At 41.8% G+C, this 20,773-nt stretch overlaps 1 protein-coding gene across 1 annotated transcript in view; it reads left to right on the top strand.

Moving 5' to 3' along the window:
• The first annotated feature begins 547 nt into the window (after positions 1-547).
• The window catches only part of RNF217 (ring finger protein 217), a 131,831-nt gene continuing 111,605 nt past the window's right edge, over positions 548-20,773 (top strand). Inside the window, exon 1 of the mRNA XM_021693386.1 lies at positions 548-1,417. Coding sequence (XP_021549061.1) covers positions 548-1,417 — 870 coding nt within the window. The remainder of the gene's footprint in view (positions 1,418-20,773) is intronic.

Genomic DNA, 20,773 nt, shown 5'->3' with positions numbered 1-20,773 from the left:
AGGGAGGTCGCCCGCTCCGGCCTCTCCCCCAGGGGCCGCAGTGGCTCGCTCACTCCGGCTGCACCTCCCGGTGCGCGCCGCCGCGGCGCCACAGGCCCCTGGACCCTTGGACCAGCGCCCTCCGGCCGCCCGTCCCGCGCGGCCCGCAGCCGGGACCGGCGATGGCGCGGGACTGACGGCCGCCTCCCCTCCCCGGACCCTCTGCCCCGCCCGAGGGCTCGCGGGGGCCCCGGCACCGCCCCGACCTGCATGAGGGGCGGGCGCGCCCGCGCCCGGAGCGAGCGGCCCTCGGCGCCCCCGAGGCGGTCCCCGGCCGCGCCGGAGGACGAGGAGGAGGAGCAGCGGACCGGGCCGGGCTCCCCGCCTGCCGCGGCTCGGGAGCACGGGCTCCCCGGAGGGAGCTCGGGGAGTCCCAGCCCCGGAGGAGGGACCCGGAAGCAGAAGCAGAGCCGCGAGTCGAGCCGAGCCGCTGCCCCCGCTGCCCGCCGGCGCCGGGTGGGGGTCCCGGCGGCTGGATGGGCAGCGGCGGCGCGGGCCGCGGGTGGCGATGGGCGAGGAGCAGAGCACGGTGAGCGGCGGCGGGCCCCAGGAGGCGCGGGCCCCCGCTGGCGGCGCCACGGGCCACCCCGAGCCCCTGAGGCCGCGCGGGGACAGCGCCGGGGAGCCCGGGCCGCGCGCCGCCTCCGCGGAGCCGAGCGGCGGTGGCTGCGGAAGCGACTCGGGCTGCGCGGACACGAGCGCCCCGGAGCCCGAGAGGAGCCGGTGGGGCCCGGACGGGAGGAGGAGCCGAGCGCCCGGGCAGCCCGCGGGACTGGCACTTACCGGGCCCCTCAACCCCCAGACTTTGCAACAGCAGCTGGAAGAGGAGGAGGAAGCTGGGGACCGAAACGAGGGAGGGGATGAACAGCAGGACGCGCCCCCAGGCGAGGAGCCGGAGCCCAGGACCCGCGTCGGGGCGGCGGACGAACTGGTCCTGGACGTGCTGGGGCAGCGGCGCCCAATCCCCGCCAAGAGACAAGTTTTTTGCTCGGTGTTCTGCGTGGAGAATGACCTGCCCGAAGCCCCCACCGCGGAGCAGCTCTCGCCGCCCGCGTCTTCACCTCGGGCTCCGCCGGTGACGAACGCTCCCAGCACCCCCTCCTCCTTCCCCAGCCCCCGGCTGTCCCTCCCAACAGACCCCCTGTCCCCCGACGGCGGCAGCATCGAGCTGGAGTTCTACCTGGCGCCCGAGCCGTTCTCCGTGCCCAGCCTGTTGGGAGCTCCACCCTACTCTGACCTGGGTGGGGTAGGGGATCCTTACGTGCCCCTCATGGTGCTGATGTGCCGGGTGTGCCTGGAAGACAAGCCCATCAAGCCCTTGCCCTGCTGCAAGAAGGCCGTGTGCGAGGAGTGCCTCAAAGTCTACCTGAGCTCCCAGGTAACTTTCCCCCTTCTGTCCCCTCTTCTGTTCCGCATTCAGCATTTCAAACCCCTGGCCAGGCAGTCCAGCTCGCCCGCTCCCGGCTCACGGGGAGAGGTGATGAGACACCCTTATCAAGGACCTCTGTCAGACAAGTTTCTCACATCTCACAGTTGTTTGTCGTTGTAATATTATTTAAGCGTGTTGACCTCACTGGCTACCTTAACTGGAATTTAACTCTGCATGAGCTTCAGGCTTTAGTGGAGGGAACCTGCTACAATGAATTATCCTCTGCTTCTTTCTTTTACTAAATTGCAAGCAAGAGCTCGCTCAAAAAGGAGGGCAATGAGAGGGACTCGTGGGCCTGGTCTTCCGGAAATTAACAAATAGTGGGCACCAAATACCATAAGTACCTATTGAGTTGGTGAAGGGTTGGAATGAATATTTCAGGTCCATGATGACTGAATTTTTAATTTTGCTCCATTTACATATTCTAGAAAAGTTTTATTTATGTTTTCATTCATTCACCTATTCATTCATTCACTTATTCATTCCTTGGCCCTTGCCCACTTAGACGTTTTCTAAAGTTGAAGTGCTTTTCCTCACTGAAGTTTTATGCCAGCACAGTACTTTATTTCTTTAAGAGGGAACAAAACAGAGCAAAACAAAGCAAAGCAAGGCTAAGAGGTTTAACAAAACAAGCAGTGGTAAAACTTTCCTCCTCAGCTCCTTATTTGAAAGCTTGTTTTTTTTCTTGGAAAGCTTCAGAGTGCAACAGACCAGCTTTCCTTCACTGATGGGGAATGAGTTCCTCCAGCAGTTTGCAGTCTGTTATGTTTCTGTCAGTGTTGTGCACAATCTGGAATGCCCTTTGATCCCGTGTTTGACTGTCCTAGGCCTAGTCGTCTTTCAAAACCCTGGCTGTTCAGGTACCAGCTTTTTTTTGTGAAGTCTTACCTCACCCTCTGGGCCACTGCTTATATACTTTCAAAATACTTCTGCGTGTCTTGCATGCACAGAACTTGTTCCTTATGTGTCTGTTTTGCCAGACTGTACGGGCCGTGGCTGGTGTTTGATAGTTTTCTGTCGAGTTTCTTTCCCGTAATAGTGTTTAAGGATGTTGGCTGAAGTGAACAGAACGGGATGCCCCCCGGTGCGGTTCCTCTGTGTTCGGTGGGTAATCCATGCTGGTGTCTAGACCGAAAGTGTGTGCTGTGCCCGACCAAAAATGCAAAGGGAAACTTCGACAGAATGGAATGTTACACAAACAGTAACTTGGCCAAGATGGTTGAGATTATCCAAACGCCTGTAAGAGACTGATGTCTCTTTCATGCTTTATCCACAAACAGATACTTAAAACGGGAGGAATGTCTGCTCTCTTTGTGGTGGTTTCTATGACATCATCGGCAGACAGATATTGGTGCCATCCGTGTGCAGATCCCTGTGGTGGGATTCAGACATTCCCAAAATATGGGCCCTGCTCCCAGGAATATGGGCCCTGCTCCCACTAGGAGAGCAGATGTATATACAAGAACAGGACAAGGTAGCATATAATGAGATGGAAACAGTCACAATCCTTAAAGGCTGTGGGTTTAGAAGTTCAAGGGAGGGAGTCCTGTGGGTTGGGGTATTCTGCGTTGCAGTTTGATTTCCTTAAGGTAGGCCCTTTCCCCAAAGCAGATTTTGCTTTAAATCTCCATAAGTTAGTTTTGGGAAGTCAATATTTTGATCTCTAATGGAGAAGAGGAGTGGGGAGTGGAAGGGCGGCAGGGTGCATGCAGTGTAATAGTAATACATAACCACTAAAAACTCCTCTGAAGTGAATCTGAAGCTCATCTGTAGTAATTAGGATTTTATGAATGTCCCTGATTGTCTTCCAAAGTATTGGACACAACTTTCAATAAAGAAAAACATACTTCATTTAAAATAATGAACAAGAAAAATATGAGTCATGCAGGCCAGGCATACTTCTACCTCAGGGCTTTTGTGGTTTGTTGCTCCTTGTGCCTGGAATATCCTCCCTAGATACCATTCCCTTTGCTTGCTCACTCCTCCCCCCTTCTCTCTTTCAGATCTCTATGCAAATGTCACTCAAATGGCCTTCACTGACCACTCTTTTTAAAGTTGAGCCTCACTCCACACTCCCATCTCCTTTTCTGCTTTTTATTTTCTTCATAGTGTTAACATACTCTGTTATACTTAAAAAATTTATTTCCCTGAAGACAGGAATTTTCACATGATTTGTTCACTGCTGTATCTTTAGCACCTAGAATGCTGTTGGATATAGAACAGATGCTCAAATAATAGTTATGGAATTTAGGAAGAGCTGAGTGACAGGATGAGATTACCCCTAGTAAACATGGCCAGAAAGTGGTATTCTGCTGGGGCACTAAATTCTACTCTGAGCTTCTTCATGTTTAAGATGAAAGACAAAGTTTTATAGCAGACAGAAAGAATAGGTCTGCTAAGTTTGCTATTAAACTTAGAATTAAAGATTTTTTAGACAGACTTTTAGCTTATATGAAAATGGCATTTTTTTTTTCAGTTAGATGAATAATGCAGGCCTATGGTTGTAATATTTCTGGTCTATGTTAATTATAAGGTCCCTTCTACTCAAAGGGTCTGTGTTTCCTTGCCACTTAACCTCTCTATGCCTTAATTTCCTCATCAGTGAAATAGAGTTGCAGGCCATGGTCTGCAGTGACATACCAGTTCTAAAGCAAAACAAAATCAAACTACAGAGTTGTTTTGTTGCCTTTCTGAGCCAGATCAAAGGGGCACAGTGAGTGCTTTCTTTCTCATTTTATAAGCTTTCTTGGGTTTGACACACTAAAATCTGTTAAGCCTGAACTTGCAGGGCTCTTGAGACCTTTTAAAATAAAATGATGTATTTGAAATAAAAAGTTATTAGTGACATTTTTCACCATTTTTTTGAATTTGTGTCAAATAGCGCATTATTTAACATCATTTAAGAAAATAAAGGAGAGCCTCTATTAAGCATTTTATACAGACATTAAAAATTCATACTAAATGTGAATTGGAATATTGCCTGGTTAAATTAACCTTCTTCTAAATGGAGATGCTGAGTTCTTTGAAGGAAGGTATGAGCTTGGAAGGTAAGAACACGGATTTTTAGATGATGTCTTATTTCCATGAGTGCCACCATGGGCTGAATATGTAACAAAGGCCGATGAGTAGATGTGGGCATTATTTCAGCACAGAAAAAGCAGATTAGGCCATGACTTAAATACCTACATACTGTGCTTTAGAAATAATAGCTTTATTTTTGAAAACATAATTCTCCTCCGGTCATCACTGTGACTGGGGCTGCAGGAAACCCCCCTTAGCGTAATGATTTTACAGTGCAGTATGTACCATCCACTTTTCACTTGCCATGGTGAAGGGGTGAACTGATAAATTATAATCTTTGGCACTACATAGGTGTTGACTCAGGGGCTCTAGAGCACCATGACATAGTGAAAGCTACATTAGTTTATATTGCCTAGGTACATAAATCGTCAATACATACGTTTTAGAAGTATTTCCCAGTGACCTCTGGCGAAAGCACACAGTCCTGGCAGGATGTCTGTAGTCTCCTGCAGGTCACTGAGCTCTTGTAAATGTTGACCTCCTCAGCCTGTTTGGCCTCTACCACATCTTCCTAGGAGGAAAGATTGTTGCCTTCTTTGTCCCAGAGAATGATAATTGTGCTTATTTCAGAAATCCTCCATTGATATCTTTCCTTTGTGACTTGGGTTTTAGACACAAAAATCTGTTACAATTTGAAGTATTAATAATTAGCTCTTTAGATAAAGGAGAGAATTGGGCATGCGAAGGACTGTCTAAAGGTAACAGCTGTCGTGGCTTTCAACACCCTGCTTCAAAGGGCTCCAATTGGCAGATGCATGTGAGTTGGAATGTATACACCTGTCAAATGAGTATTAATAGAGACAAGCAACACATTTCTTCTACAGATTGTGAACAAAACAGCTGCTAGATGGTGATGTCTTAAAATGGCAGTCTACTATAGTCACCCTAGAATCAGTGACCTAAGGGTGACATCTTATGTATCCTATTATTAAACTCTGAGTCATGCAGACCTTTCCGGGTACAAGTGTAACCTACTTTTTTCCCTTTAAATCTTAAACCAACCTGTATATTTTCAGAAACTAACGTGTTCAAGATGGAGTTTGCACACCGCCATCTTCACTCAGGTGTGAATTTACAGATCCTGTCATGCCAGGTGTGATTTTGATAGTCCTGAAAATGTGAAGAATAATGAGACTGAAATCTGTTAAATCACTCTATGCATTCGAAAAGTGAGGGTTAAGGCCTCTGTCCACTTGGGCTTTTGTGCACAGACTTTGCGTGTGTGTGCTCACACGTGGATTTGAAGGGTGCGATAACATTTGCTTTCACACCTCACTAACTCATGCCCTTACTTCTCACTTCTGTCTCTTTAATAATATGTCTCTCATAACGTCTTCATTTCTCTTTAATAACCTCTTTTTTCTTTTACCTTTCAAAATCTGATTTTAGTGGCATTTACCTCCTGCAGAGGGATCTCCTGTTGAGGGCTGCACTCTGCACCAGCAGGACCTAGTCTGTGTGCCGCCTGAGTGTTTCCCTTCTGGTCTCTTCCAGCTGTCTGGAGATGAGGCTGCAAAGAGAAACCCGGCATTGTGCTCCACTGCCTCAGGGATCGCAAATAACAGGACGTGTAGTACTACTTACCCAAGGCGGCAGTTGAAACCTTTAGAGTGGTGATTTTTTTTTACTTTCTAAAGTAGAGCTCAGCTTTTATTTTTATTTTTATTTTTTTAAAGATTTTATTCATTTATTTGACAGAGAGAGAGACAGCGAGAGAGGGAACACAAGCAGGGGGAGTGGGAGAGGGAGAAGCAGGCTTCCCGCCGAGCAGGGAGCCCGATGCGGGGCTCGATTCCAGGACTCTGGGATCATGACCTGAGCCGAAGGCAGTCGCTTAACCGACTGAGCCACCCAGGTGCCCTAGAGCTCAGTTTTTATACTGGAAGTCTCTTCCTTACTCCTGATGTGAGAGAAAAAGAAGAGCATTGGACTTAAGCTCCCAGCTTTTTTTTTTTTAAAAGATTTTATTTATTTATTTGACAGAGAGATAGAGCCAGAGAGCACAAGTGGAGGGAACAGCAGAGGGAGAGGGAGAAGCAGGCTCCCCACTGAACAGGGAGCCTGACACGGGGCTCGATCCCAGGACACTGGGATCATGACCCAAGCCGAAGGCAGACGCCTAACCATCTGAGCCACCCAAGCTCCCCTAAGCTCCCAGCTTTTTATTAAGAGTTCGTCATGGGCACTGTTGACAGACACCTGAGTGGTAGTTTCTTATAATTAATGTATTCATGTATTAGTGTACCATTTATGCATATAACAAACATCTCTTGGGTACCAGTAGGCCAAGAACCATGAGATACTCTATAAATGCATTAAATTCCCTCAAGGAGCCATCTTAGAGCCTTCTAAATTATGCGCAGTATTTCTTTCTCAGCTTTATCTGGTGGTATAAATAAGCTTTTATGTTGCCAGACAACTATGGGTCCCTTCTTCATACTTTCTGGGAGGATTTTATTAAACCAATTCTGGAACACCATCTTACCATTTAGGAAACACATTACAATTCCTCCTATTATATTTATTCCAGAGTAATAGATTCATCCATTATTTATTTCTTAATATACATATTTCTCAGAGCTCTAATTGTTGGAAATAGAATATTATTAAATAGCTTGCTCCTTCCAAAATATTTTTACCTTTCCTTAAAAGAAAATATAACTTTGCTAGGTTTGTTTTGGATCATTCATGACATTATGGCAAATCTGTAAATTTATAATATTTTAAAAATTCATTTATTTTGTTCAAATTCACTTTGTCAGAAGAGTTTCATATGATAAGCTAAATGACATTCCCAAATCAAATTATGTCTTAAAATAAAAATTCAATGTCTACAGGAAAATAATTCCTGAAGTATGTCATTCTCTTTCCACTTTATCAGTGCTATTTGCCTTATCAATTTTGGGGTAATTACCCTTGAGTTTTTAAGTTTCCACAAATAATAAGAACAACCATTTATTGAACATCTATATTTTAAACACTTTATACACGTTTTATTATTTAATTTTAATTCACTTATATATTAAATACCTGTTATATACCAGGCACTGTTGTAGGTGTTGGGGATTCAGAGAACTAAAACAGATAAAGTCCCTGGCTTCATGGACTTTATATACTAGGCTGGGGGAAGCTAGAGAATAAAATAATTAACTTAGTATATTAGGGGATAATGAGGGCTATGGAGAAAGAGACAATAGAAGGGTGAAAAGAAATAGTGGGGAGGAGATTGTTCTTCATATATTTACAATTGGGGGGGGTAGTTGTCAGGGAGGATTTTACAAGGTGACCTTTGAATAGAGATCTTCATGATGGCGGTAAGGGAACAAACCATGAGGGTATTTGAGGAAATAGTGTAAAGTTCCAGAGACCGGCACATGCTTGGGGGTGGTCCAGGAATGGAAAAGGGGTCCATGTGGCTGAAGCATAGGGAATGAAATGGGGAATGATTAGAGGAAAACAGCAGAAGTGGGAAAGCTGGTCAGATAAGGCTTTAGGACCATAGAGAATTTGTGTTTCCTTTGAGCGAGATAAGGCACTATAAGAAGATTTTGAGCTAACCAGATATAACAACCTTTAAAAGAGATTTACTGTGGCTCTTGTAGGGAATATACTATAGGAGTCAAGAATGAAATTTAAAAAGTCAAAAGACTATGGCAATAAGCCAGAGAGATGGTACAGTTCAGAGTAAGGTGATAGAGGTGACTATGGCTTGAGCTGGTTGAATTTTGAATATATCGTGAAAATAGAGCTGACAGAATTTGCTGATCATTGAGTGTGGGATGAGAGAAAAAGAGCCAAGGATGACTCAGATTTTGAGCCAAAGTAATTAGAAGAATGGGGTTGCCATTTAATACGATGAGGAATACTGTAGGAGGACTAGACTTAGGGAGAATCAAGAGTTCGTGCTAAGTTTGAAAAGCTGTTTAGACATTCATGAAGGAGTGTTGAGTAGGCAGTTGGCGTCTGGCATTCAGAAGAGAGATCTGAACAAAAGATACACATTTGAACACTCGGGGCATGTAGATGATATTTAAAGCCATGAGCCTAGATGAGGTCACCTGGGGAGTGATAGCAGATAGGGAAGGAGGGCTGAGTCTGGACATAGACTAATATGGAACCCCAGACACGTGAAGGAACCAGGAAAGAGTCTAAAAGGGAGTGGGCCAGGTAGGCAGGAAGAGAACCAAGGTAGAGTGGTTACCCAGAAGCAAACCATTATGGTGTTTTAAAAAGAAGGACTAATCATCTTTGTCAAATGCTTCTGATAATTACAGCAGGATGAGGGTTGAAATTGACCATCGATTTCCCCAACAAGGAGGTTATTTGCAACCATGAACAGTACTGTTTTCATTGGCACTGGTGGGGTTGGCTTTCTGATTAGAGTGGGTTTGAGAAAATAGGAACAGCTCCATTTCTATGCTGCAGATAGTGGAATGCTACACAGTAAAACTCAAGGTTAGAGAGATTGAATAACTTGCCTTAAATCACATAGCTGAGAAATGGCGGAAGTGGGATTTCAGATCAGGTCCATTTGGCTCTAAAATCCATGGCCTTTTCACATTGTTTACATTTATTATCTTATTTGTAACCTAAATATATTTGTTTCGTTTTTCTTTTAAATTTATATCTGTATTGTACAAAATCACAAGGCTTCTAGTCCAAGAAGGAGAAGAAACTTAATCACATGTTTTGAGGAAGTGGAGGACTCTTGCCCAGGTCCAGAGAGAGATTTCTACCAAACCCAGCCTCATCTTCATGTAAGAAAATCAAGAGAAATTGAGTTAAAAAAAGCTATAATTTAACTTACTGTCAAGTTTTAATGGCAACATACTCACCTGTTTTCTTCTTAACTCTCTGGCCATTCCTTTTGTTTCCATTTGAGCTTTCTCTTGTATTACCATCTTTTAACATTGGTGTCTGCCTGGTCCTAGCCTAACCCCCTCTCTGTTCACACGATCTGCTCTTAGTGGGACGAGCTCAGCCACTCTTTCAAGTAACACCTATGTGCTCTTGACTTCCAGATCTTTTTCTCTAGCCTGAATTGCTCTTCTCACCTTCAGCACCATATAGCCATCTCTCTCCTGCCCATTTCCACTTGCATGTCCCAGCCACAGCCACCTTAAACTCAAAACTACCTCTCCTTTTTCTCATCTTCCTTCCCGCACCCCTAAAGCCCTGCTCCTCCTTTGGGGTTCCCCTTTTCCATCGGTTGTACCCAGGTCAGAAACTTGGGAGTCATCATTGAGTTCTTCCTCTCCCTCACCTCTCACACCTAATTAATCATCAAGTCCTCTCAATTTTACCTCCTGAAAATAATTTTATCCTTTTTCCTACTTTTCTCCATTTCTCCTGACATTTCCCTGCTGAGGCCTCCACCACTTCTATCCTGGATTCCAACAGCAGCTTCTCACTTGGTCCCAGTGTTCAATCTTGACTGTTTCCCATCTGTTCTCCACACTATATAGCCAGAGGGTTCTTTATAAGATGCTCTACAGGTCTTGGCACTCCCCTTGTTAGCCTTTCAGTGTCTGCCTCTTGCTTTTAGAATAGAATCTAAAGAGAGTTTACATGTGCCTGAGTGATCACACTCTCGTTTACCACTCCCCTCTAAGTGTACACCCATGTAAAACTTCTTTCTGTTCCTTGAACACTCTGTGACTCTCTTAATTATGAGCCTTTACCTTTAGTGACATGAGATTCTGTCTCAGGGGGATCTGATTTTTTCCTTATTCCCCTAATTCTGCTTACCTTTCACACTTACTGATTCTTCTAGTCTCAGCTTAGACATCTCCTTTGGGAATTCTTCTGGACTCCTTATATCTGGATTAAGCATCCTTTCAATATTTGACAACCCTCTGTACTTATAGTAAGATTCTTATTTCACTGTATATAAATTGCCCATTTCCTGCTCTATGTTCCTTTAGACTGTAAAGCTTGATGTATGTAGAGACAGTCTTTCTTCCTGATTAGTTTCTTAGTTCTTGGCATGTTGGAGGCATGAAATGAATATCTGTGGAGTGGACTTATTTAGTTACTCCATAAATAATTAATACACTGGAGGCTGGTGTTGTCAATATATGAAATACTGCGATAGATAGCTAAAATGATATTTTAAAATGAAAATCTCGATATTTCATTATCTTGCTTAAAAACCTGGAAGCCCTTCCTTCCCATTGCTCTCTGTAAAGATCTCAGTTCATAACACTGCTGCCGTTTGGCCTCTGCTCTGCTCATCAGTGCCTTCTCCCTTCCAGCTCTCCTCTCTCTTTGCCTCGGTGAGTGAATCTCTCCTTGTCCTTCAGAGCTCGGCCTTCCTTAAGTCTCCAGACTCAGTCTGCCGTTAATGCTTTTAGAGTCCTTTTCCCTCTGCTGCCATTGTATTTTTATCCCCTTTTGTAATTGTATGTCTAAGTGATGATTTGATGTTTGGTTAATTTTCTGCCCCCAAAACCCCTATTCTTTAAGCTGTGTTTACAACTAGCACTTAGCACAGAGCCCAGGATAGAGTAGGTTCTCAATAAATATTTGTTAAAAGGCTGAGTGAATGATTGAAAGTAAATTATAATAGGTGTATGTTGGTGGAAAAATAAGGTAAATATTTGAACCTGAATTTTTGGTACCTTATTCCACCGTATGTTTAAACTTTGAGTGCAGTGGAATGCTGTGGCCTGAGTCTATCCTGACAACCCATCTATCACAGAGGTACTTCTTTAATTATAGGACCTATTCTGGTTACTGTGTCCCCTGCTTAACAAATTCCTCCAGAACCTAGGGACTGAAAACAACCATTTTATTTTGATCATGACATATCAGTCAGAAATTTGGGAAGGGCTCAGCTGGTCAGTTCACACTCGGGGTTTCTCATGAGGCTATAGGCAGATGTCCGCTCACTCACGTGGCTGTCAGGGAGTTCAGCTGGGGCTATCAACAGGAGTTCCTGCACGTGGCCTTGCTGGAGTGCTAGTCTTAGGGCAGCAGGCTTCTGACATGGGGTCTGGCATCCCCTGGAGCCAGAGTCTCAAGGCAGCCAGGTGGGAGCTGCATGATCTTTTCTGCACTAACTCTGGAAGTCATTCAGTGTCACTTGGCAAAGCAGTCACAGGCCTGCCCAGATTCAAGAGGAAAGAACTTAGACCCCAGCTTTTTTTGTGCAAGTGTGAAGGAATTTAGGCCACAGTTTTAAACCATCACACTGCTTCAGACAAAAATAAAAAATGTTGTCAATTTAGGTAGTAAATCTTTTAAGCTGAAGTTTAATTTGTTTTTTTTTTTAATTTAATGTCTTAATGGATCATTTTATCAAATATTTCCAACTCATATCATTATTTTGATTAATATGTTTTGGTGTTGTGTTTTCATGCTTTATTCTTGAATAATTTAATAGTAGAGCTTTATTTAGTTTTAAGCAAAACTTTTGTTGTAGAAGCCTTTCTCTTTTAAAATTAAATATTTTAGGTAATTCCATTGTAATGGAAATATCTCCCAATCAGGATCAGCTTCTAGTTATTCTGATTATATACCCCAGTTAAAATTATTCTATATCATTTCCTTTCCATTATATGAAAATTTTAGCTTCAGTAATGGTTTAATTATTATTTGAAAAAGTTAAGTATCTTTCTGAGTAAAAACAGTTGATGTAACATATTTTTTTGTAGATCAGGCACTTCCTATACAGAAATAATATTATTTCTAATGACACCTTAGAATTGACCAGCCTAGTTAATCTCTTTTTTTTAAGATCTTATTTATTTATTGACAGAGAGCAAGACAAGGAGGGGGAGTGGCAGAGGGTGAGGGAGAAGCAGGCTCCCCGCTGAGCAGACGTGGGACTCGATCCCAGGACTCTGGGATAATGACCTGAGCTGAAGGCAGACGCTTAACCGACTGAGCCACCCAGGTGCCCCCCTAGTTAATCTTTGCTAAATTGGCCCGCCGTTGGATATTTGTTGTTTGTGATATTCTAGCTTGGGTAATTTTATCATTTGGTTAATAATTTCCAAATTTCCAGTAGCATAAATATTTTTCTCAGAAATCTCTTCTGGATTGAGGATCTGCATACCCTGAAACAGAAGGGTTAGATAGCTTTTATGATGTGCCTTTTTTTCCCCTCTGGCTCAGGTAACTAAATTCTGGGCTTATTCATTCATGTGAACGACTAATCCCTTTTTAAATCTTCCTAAGCTATTTGCCTCAATAATATTCTCTACTGTAAGATTCAGAGGCTAATTATAGGCTACCTAGCAAATTACTTCCCTTTTTGTGGTGTTGATTCTTGCCTTATTTCCTCACATGATTATTGGCCATACTCAGTGTTCCTGAAGCTCTTTAGCTCTGAGTTGTATGTGGCAAGTTAAATCACTGCAGCCTTTTCCTCTGGTTACTTAAAAATTTTAAACAGCAGGTAAAATAAAGCAATTGCTCATAATATTTTACCAGCATTTTGTTTCCTTTGACGATACCATTTTTTTTCTGATATTCCCTGTTTGGTTAATTAGTTTATGTCTAAGTAGAGCTGTAGGATCAAATCAGAAGTGATTTTGATACGGCCTGCTCTTAGTGTACCTCTTTTATGTAAACATCTGACCTTGGTGAGGAAAGTGAATTTCTTCACATAGTTCTCTACAGAGTATGTTTTGTTTTGTTTTGTTTTTTGAAATTCTCCAGCCAGAGAGGTCCATGGTGGGAAATGACAGGTGCAATCCCAAGAGTTCTCATTTAATCCTGCTTGAAACTAGTTTTACCCTTAACTTCAGTGTTTTTTTTTATTTTCTTATGTTATCTTTTTTCCTCCTCCTTGTTGTGAAAGATACACTTTGAAAAGAGCCACCCAGGCGCCCCCAGTTGCTAGTTTTTAATGCCACCTTATGAGTCATTGAGGCTTCACCCTTAAGATGAAGGGAGAGCTTTTAAGATGAAGGGAAGGCGCCTGGGTGGCTCAGTTGGTTAAGTGTCTGCCTTCGGCTCAGGTCATGATCCCAGGGTCCTGGGATAGAGCCCCACATCGGAGTCTCTGCTCAGAGGGGAGCCTGCTTTTCCCTCTCCTCCCCGCTCCTGCTCTCTCTCTCTCAAAGAAATAAATAAAATCTAAAAAAAAAAAAAAAAAAAAAAAGAAGAAGGGAGAGCTCAGAAGGAATGTTGGGAAAGAGAACACTTGAAAGAATAGTAATTTATCCCATTACTTTTTTTTTTTTTTAGATTTCAGGATTTTTGAAAAAATACTATTTGTTCAGATATGTTTTTTTCTTTAAAAAGCATATCCACAAACTTTAAAAACTAGGAAACAATTTTCTATCCCACTTAAAATTCATCCAAATGAATTGTTTCAGAGTTTTTAACCCATTTGTTTAAAAATTTATCATTTTCTGATTAGTTGTAAGAATAGTTAATTGATATTAGGGAAGATATAAATCTATTATGTGAATTTCAGCACCATTCTTTGTATAATTGGTAGATGAGACACAAAAATAAGTATAATGATTTAGTAAATAAAGCGACTGCATTTTTTTGCATCTCTATATCCATGTGGAGGTGTTTTTTCAGTTCTGGCAGTCATTAGACAGTGTATCAAAATAAATTGAACACAGACCTTAGAGCACCAGTATCACCCAGTGCTAAATGAAGATCTTTAAAAATAAGGAAGCTAGTTCTAACATATTCCTTTCACAATTATTAATATTTTTATTAAGATGTTTTATATCATTAACTAAAAAATAAAATGAAGATGCTAAAATATTCATTGGAACTTTTGGATTATTTTGTTCAAATGTCCTTTTGGCTTGTTATAATCTAGATGGATGGACAGAGCCCTATTTGTTTGCTCAGGGTGCTCATGAGGCCAAGACCAAGCCGGCAGTCTCCTCACAGGCTGGTTAATGATGTGCTGATGTGTGGCCATAAACTACCTTAGCTCTGCACAGTCATATCATAAATTGACTGCTTCTGAACATAAGACTGGCTGAAACAAGATAGAAGAATTACTATTTATCTCATCACCACTTATGGAAAAACAAATTAAAATGCATGTTCCAATAGATCAGTGAGTTACAGAGATGTTTACATTGAGAAATCTTTTCCACTGGCCAAGACTTTCTTTCACTGTGGTCAAGCTATAAAGATCGGTTCTCTAGTATTCAGTTGGGTTTAAAGGAATCAAAGGGGAGGAGGGAGCTAGAGTACTCTTATTCTATTAAAAATATTTACAGACACAGAATATTTGCTTAGCACTCTGCTAATCACTATGAGAAGTGACAATGTATCCCCATAAGTAGTCTGTGATCTGTCCTTGTGGCAAGTTTAGAAATTCAGTAGGTGAAAAATAAGCTCTCCAGGCAAAGATTAAGGAATGTTTATGACTAAATCATGTGATGCTGATTGTTGACTTAAGTGGTTCTAGGAAGAGAAAGCTGTGTTTATAGGAATAGAAAAAGTTTGAACTTGGCTATTGTTTAAAAAATAGTATTTGATGCATAGGGAGAGGAGAAGGAGGTTAGAGGTAGGGCATCTCTCCACTTGGTGGAGTGAGCAAGCACGCCTATACACTCAGAAACACTCCTGTGGAAATGGAGAGGGGGTGCAAGCCACCATGACTAGAGAGAGAAGTTCAGATGGATAGTATGGCAATTATATATGGTGGAGAGATGAGAGCTGAATGGTGAGCAAGAGTCAGCAGAACAAAGACCTTAGCACAGAGCTGAGCACCATAGGCAGAGAGGGTCCCAGTGTCCTTCTGTTTCAAGAACAGAGAGCCAAGGGAGCCTGCTTAGAAATGGTTCAGAGGTAGATGCAGGCAAATCATGTAGAGTTGTGTTGCCCGGCTATGGAATTGGTGTGTTGTTCCAAGTGTGATGGGAAGTCACTGGACCATTTGGTAGAAGTGTAAAATGACAATGAATGCTTTATAAACATTCTGGCTTCTATGTGGAGAATGAATTATGTTTGAGGGGTGGGGTGGCAAGAAGAGCAGCAGGGAGGTGGGTTGGAGGCAATTGTAGTCATCCAGAGCAGAGATGACAGTGGTTTGAACAAGTGTGCCAACACTGGAGATGGTTCTGTCTCCTATTCTATCACTTCTCAGGGTTTGCCTTTACAGGGTTTGGGAGTGCATTGCCTTTGGCACAACAGAATGTCATGCCTGTCCTTACAGCCTTACTATTCAGAAGCCCCAAGTTGTACAACTCCATGCATCAGCTACAGTCTTTATCTTCAAGCAGCATTGGATTAACCTGTGTTCAACTTGATTCCTTTTCACAATTTACCTGTCTGGGATGGATTTGTTTGTTTGTTTGGTTGGTTGGTCTTAAATGTTTGGTTCCAAAAACACCATGTAAAAACTCACCGATCAAAAAATATGAAAATATCTCTTGAATAGGTGTCTATAGTTGTTATTTTACTGATTATTAGAATCAATTTATCAAGGAAATTGAGTTGTCCTCTGTTAACTTTTTACACTTTGTTCTTTTTAATCTTTGCTCAATTTGTTTGCTTTCATCATTATGTAAAACAAACAGGAACTCATACCCCACTTTCCCATAGATCATAGAGATCTTACTGGTCAACCTTCAATTCTAAGAGGAAGTTATTAGAACTCTCTGGTCATTCTACTTAGTTCTTGTCCTTACTTTTCAAAAGTTGATTTGAATAACTGTCATGTGCTTCCTCAGTCAATTCCTATCTTGTTACACATGCTCATCTCTTCTAATTCTTGTTTTCGTAACAGTGTTCTCTTTCAGTGTCAGTCCCACTTCCTCTACCTTTAATGGGAAAGGCCCGGGGTTGGGGCTCACCCAGGCAATGCTGTTTTATTTTGATTGTGTCTGCCCTTTTCCTTGTTTTCAGTAAGAGTACACTGAGAAAGCAACTACTTAAACAAAGATTGGCTTTGTTGATTTTATGCTGAGTAACTGAGTTCCTCCTGGGCCTATACTTTCATTTGTTTATTTCAGAGCATCCTGAAGTGTTTCCTCTAATGACACTGTTATTGACCGTAAAACCAGAAATATTTCAGTTGAAGTCTTAAAATATTGATGTGATTTTATTTAAAAGATTATGAGAAAACCTCAAGTATTTATCTTTAAAATAGATTTGATTTCTTTCATGTACAGGTTGCCTAGATGTTAGAAGAATATACACCCTTTACATTTGTATCATGGCAGGTTTTTCAGTCATCTCTCCATTAACTCTTACCACTTGATAAAAGTAATTTATGGAACAGTAGTCTTTACTAAATTTAAAATATTTTCAAATTAGATAGGGTGAATAGTCATACTTCGTAGTGTGTCAGAGTGCTTCAATGTTTATAAAACAATTTGAGAAAAGGTAAAGTAATTTAAAAATTAGACTTTATGTTTTATGTTTAGAATATTCAGTAAGTTTATAATGCCTTATTTATTGAAATAAAGCATTATAACAACTCAATAAAATTGAAATATTATTATTATTAACTGTCCCCCCCCATATTAATCTTCAAGAATCAAATCACTTCAAAGTGAATTCACTATTTTTCTTCTATAAGTAGGAATGGGATTTGATTTTGGGATCTCAACACTTTAACATTTTTTTTCCTCAGAAGTACTTATTTTATTGAAAAATAGAAGCTAGTTCATAAAGTAATACAAAATATTTTTCAATGTTTATTTCACTTTATAGACACTTTAGTATTTTCTATAGCAAAAATGTGGTTGATACCCATTTTATGGAAAAATCCCATAGTCTAAACCACATCCTCAACCAACCAAAAAAGTATTCCTGCATTGCATTTTGTATAAATAACACCTTTATGTAATAATTTATAGCCATTACCATCTTACAGACTATCGTTAGTAATATATTTACATATGATGCCATGGTAGGTCCTACCTGAAAACAAACAATTGTTTTACTTATGTACCTACACTCTAAAACTTTTAAAAATTTTCTATATGATATGCAAACCCTTGTTTCCCAAGTTACACTGGCTACATCATTGATATATTTATACAGAAAAAAAATGTCCCAAGTTGATGCCATTATGGTATGTGAGAGTAATTTACTAGGTTTCTGATAAGAAGAATGGAAATGGGTTTGCATTACTCGGATGTTATCTTTGAGTGAGACTGAAGAACTGTGAAGGGAAGTCATTCATCTTTCCTTGGCTAGCAGGTTGCTGTCAGTGACAAAAGGGAAGAAGTAGATGTAACTGTCACAGAAGTCCACTTTTTAGAGTATTTTGTTTCAAAGGGAAAAAAATGCTTTCTGTATATTTCCTGTTCACTGCTTCAGCCTCCTTGTTCATCCCAAGTAGGAGTTCTTGACTTGGTAATCTTACCAGTTTGTAGATTGTCTTCAGAATGGTTATAAATGCCCTAAATCTTATGCAAAATCCTTCTGTTGTGAGTAGCTCCATAACATTTGTTGAGTTTTCATGCCATTACCCCAAAAAAGGTTTAGAGCCACTAACTTTGAAAGGTTTTTATGTCTCAGGAGCTAGAGTCTGTCCAATTATGATGGTTATTTGCTTTTCATGATACTCAAGGCATTGGGCTAGAGCTCTGAACAGTCATGTCTATTTAGTATGGAGAGGAAGGCACAAAAATTAGAAGACTGAGGTAGCAGCTGAAATATGGCCAGGACAAATGTAAATTTAGAGAGTGAGTAGTGGTTTACTGGATTTAAGTCCTGCACTCTCAGTGCTGGAAAGAACCTTAGAGGTCATCTAATTTGAGGTAGACATCAATGTATCCAAGCTACCTTCTTTCCAGTCACACATTTACCTGAACAGAGATGACCAGTAAGAAATATTAATACTCATACTGGTCATTCTAGTCTGTCTTCCATGATAACCTTCACTTTTGTAAGGGGGGGGAGGTGTGTAATGGTGATCTTTCATTCCCAGTAAGATTAATTAGTTTCCTCCAGTGCCTTGTGGACCTTTTTCAACTGCAGTGCTTACTTACTGGACAGTAAAAAGAGGCTTGGAGTTAGAAGATCTGAGTTTCAGTTTTTGCCTGTAATAACCATATAACTCTTGGAAAAGACACTTAATGGGTTGGTGTATCTGAAAGCTTGCACATTGCACAAAGTGTTTATATTCTGAAGCTAGTATGAGTTTCATAAAGGCAGAATTGCAAAATACAAAAACAAGAAAAAGAATATTGTAGTTCTATTTCCCTCATTAATACTAATTTTTAAAATCCTAAATAAAATGCTAGCAAATAAAATTCAGCAGATGCATTTTAAAAAAGCCACTCTTACATCACGATCAAGAGAATTTATCTTAGGGGGAGGAGCAAGATGGCAGAGGAGGAGGAGACCTAAATTTCGTCTGGTCCCGGGAATTCAACTAGATAGGAATCAAACCATTCTGAACACCTATGAACTCAACAGAAGATCGAAGAAAAGAATAGCAGCAACTCTCTGAACAGAAAAGCAACCACTTTCCGGAAGGTAGTACCTGCGGATAAGTGAATCTGAGGTGATATTCGGGAAGATAGACCGTGGGGGGAGGGAGCCTCTGTCAGCCGGCTACCGGCAAGTGATAGAGCCGCTGAGTACAAAATTGGAACTTTTAGAAGTCTGCTCCACTGAGGGACGTTGCTCCAGTGACTAAGCAGGCATGGAACCCTCGCTGGGACAGTGTGGTCTCAGGACCCTTGGGGTCACAGAAAGATCAGGGGTGCCTGAGTGTGGCAGAGCTCCCAGGTATCGGAGAGGGGAAGCCGGCTACAGAGACAGAGCTGAGGAGCGGGCTCTCAGCTCGGGGTTGCCATAAACTGTGATCTGCAGCACAGTCAGGCCACTGCTCTTCCAGCAGGGACCCAACAAGCGGCAGATCTGGGGAGACTCCCCTTCCTCCCCTGGGAGGAGCAGTGCGGGAGCGCACTGCAGAGATCTGCTGGGTTTGGAGACTCCACACGGGGTCAGATGCCAGAGATAGAAACCCTCAGTCACAGGCCGGGTGAGCACAGAGTGCGGCTGGAGACCAGGGAGATGGGAGTGATTGACTGCTTTTTCTCTGGGGACTCACTGAGGAGCAGGGCCCCGAGTTCTCAGCTCCTCTGGAGCAGAGATTGGGAGGCCGCTATTTTCACTCTCGTCCTCCAAAGCTGTACGGAACGCTTTCAGGGAACAAAAGCTCCCGAGAGCAAACCCAAGCAGATTATTTAGCCCGGACCGGCAAGGGCGGGGCAATTCCACCTCTGGCAAAGACATTTGAGAATCACTGCGACAGGCCTCTCCCCCAGATCAGCAAGAACAGCCATCCAAGACCAAGTTTACCGATCGGCGAGAACGGAAGAACACCAGCACTAGGGGAATACAGCACATAGAATTCATGGCTTTTTTCCCCTGATTCTTTAGACTTTCAAAGTTAATTTTTTAATTTTCTTTTTTTTTAAATTTTTCTTTTTCCCTTTTTCAACCAACATCTTATCAATCCCTTTTTAAAAAAATCTTTTTTATTTTTCATTTTTAGAGTCATATTCTATCCCTTCATAGTAGTTAACCTTATTTTTGGTATATATATATATATAAATTGTTCTCTCTTTAAAATTTTGGGATACAGTTTCTTCTAAGAGACCAAAATATACCCTAAATCTCTAGTGTATGGCTTTCTTCTAGTCTCCTGCCTCATCACATTCTCTCCCATTTTTTTTTTAAAGATTTTATTTATTTATTTGAGAGAGAGAGACTGAGAGAGAGAGCACATGAGAGAAGGGAGGGTTGAGAGGGTCAGAGGGAGAAGCAGACTCCCTGCCGAGCAGGGAGCCCGATGCGGGACTCGATCCAGGGACTCCAGGATCATGACCTGAGCCGAAGGCAGTCGCTTAACCAACTGAGCCACCCAGGTGCCCTCTCCCATTTTTTTTTTTTAATTCCTCTTCTTTCTTTTTTCCACCAACTTCCTATTTTATCAATTCCTTTTATAAAATCTTTTATAATTTTCATCTTTACAGTCATATTCCATCCCTTCATCATATTTACCCTTATTTTTATACATATGTAAGTTTTTCTTTCTATAAAATTTTGGGAGGCACATTCTTCTAACAGACCAAAATATGCCCAAAATCTAGTGTGTGGCACTGATCTATGCACCAGCCTGACCATATTTGATCATATTTTTTTAATCTTTTTTCTCTTTTCTCTTTTTCTTTTTTTTTTCTTTTTTCTTTCTTTCCCTTTCTTTTCTCATGGTTTCAGGTCTCTTCTGATTTGTTTAGTGTATATTTTTCTGGGGTTGTTGTTACCCTG

The sequence above is a fragment of the Neomonachus schauinslandi genome, chromosome 8 (genome assembly GCF_002201575.2).
Source record: "Neomonachus schauinslandi chromosome 8, ASM220157v2, whole genome shotgun sequence".
Classification (NCBI taxonomy): Eukaryota; Metazoa; Chordata; class Mammalia; order Carnivora; family Phocidae; genus Neomonachus; species Neomonachus schauinslandi.
The sequence above is the reverse complement of the archived record's forward strand: the minus strand, read 5'-3'. Positions and strand labels throughout refer to the sequence as shown.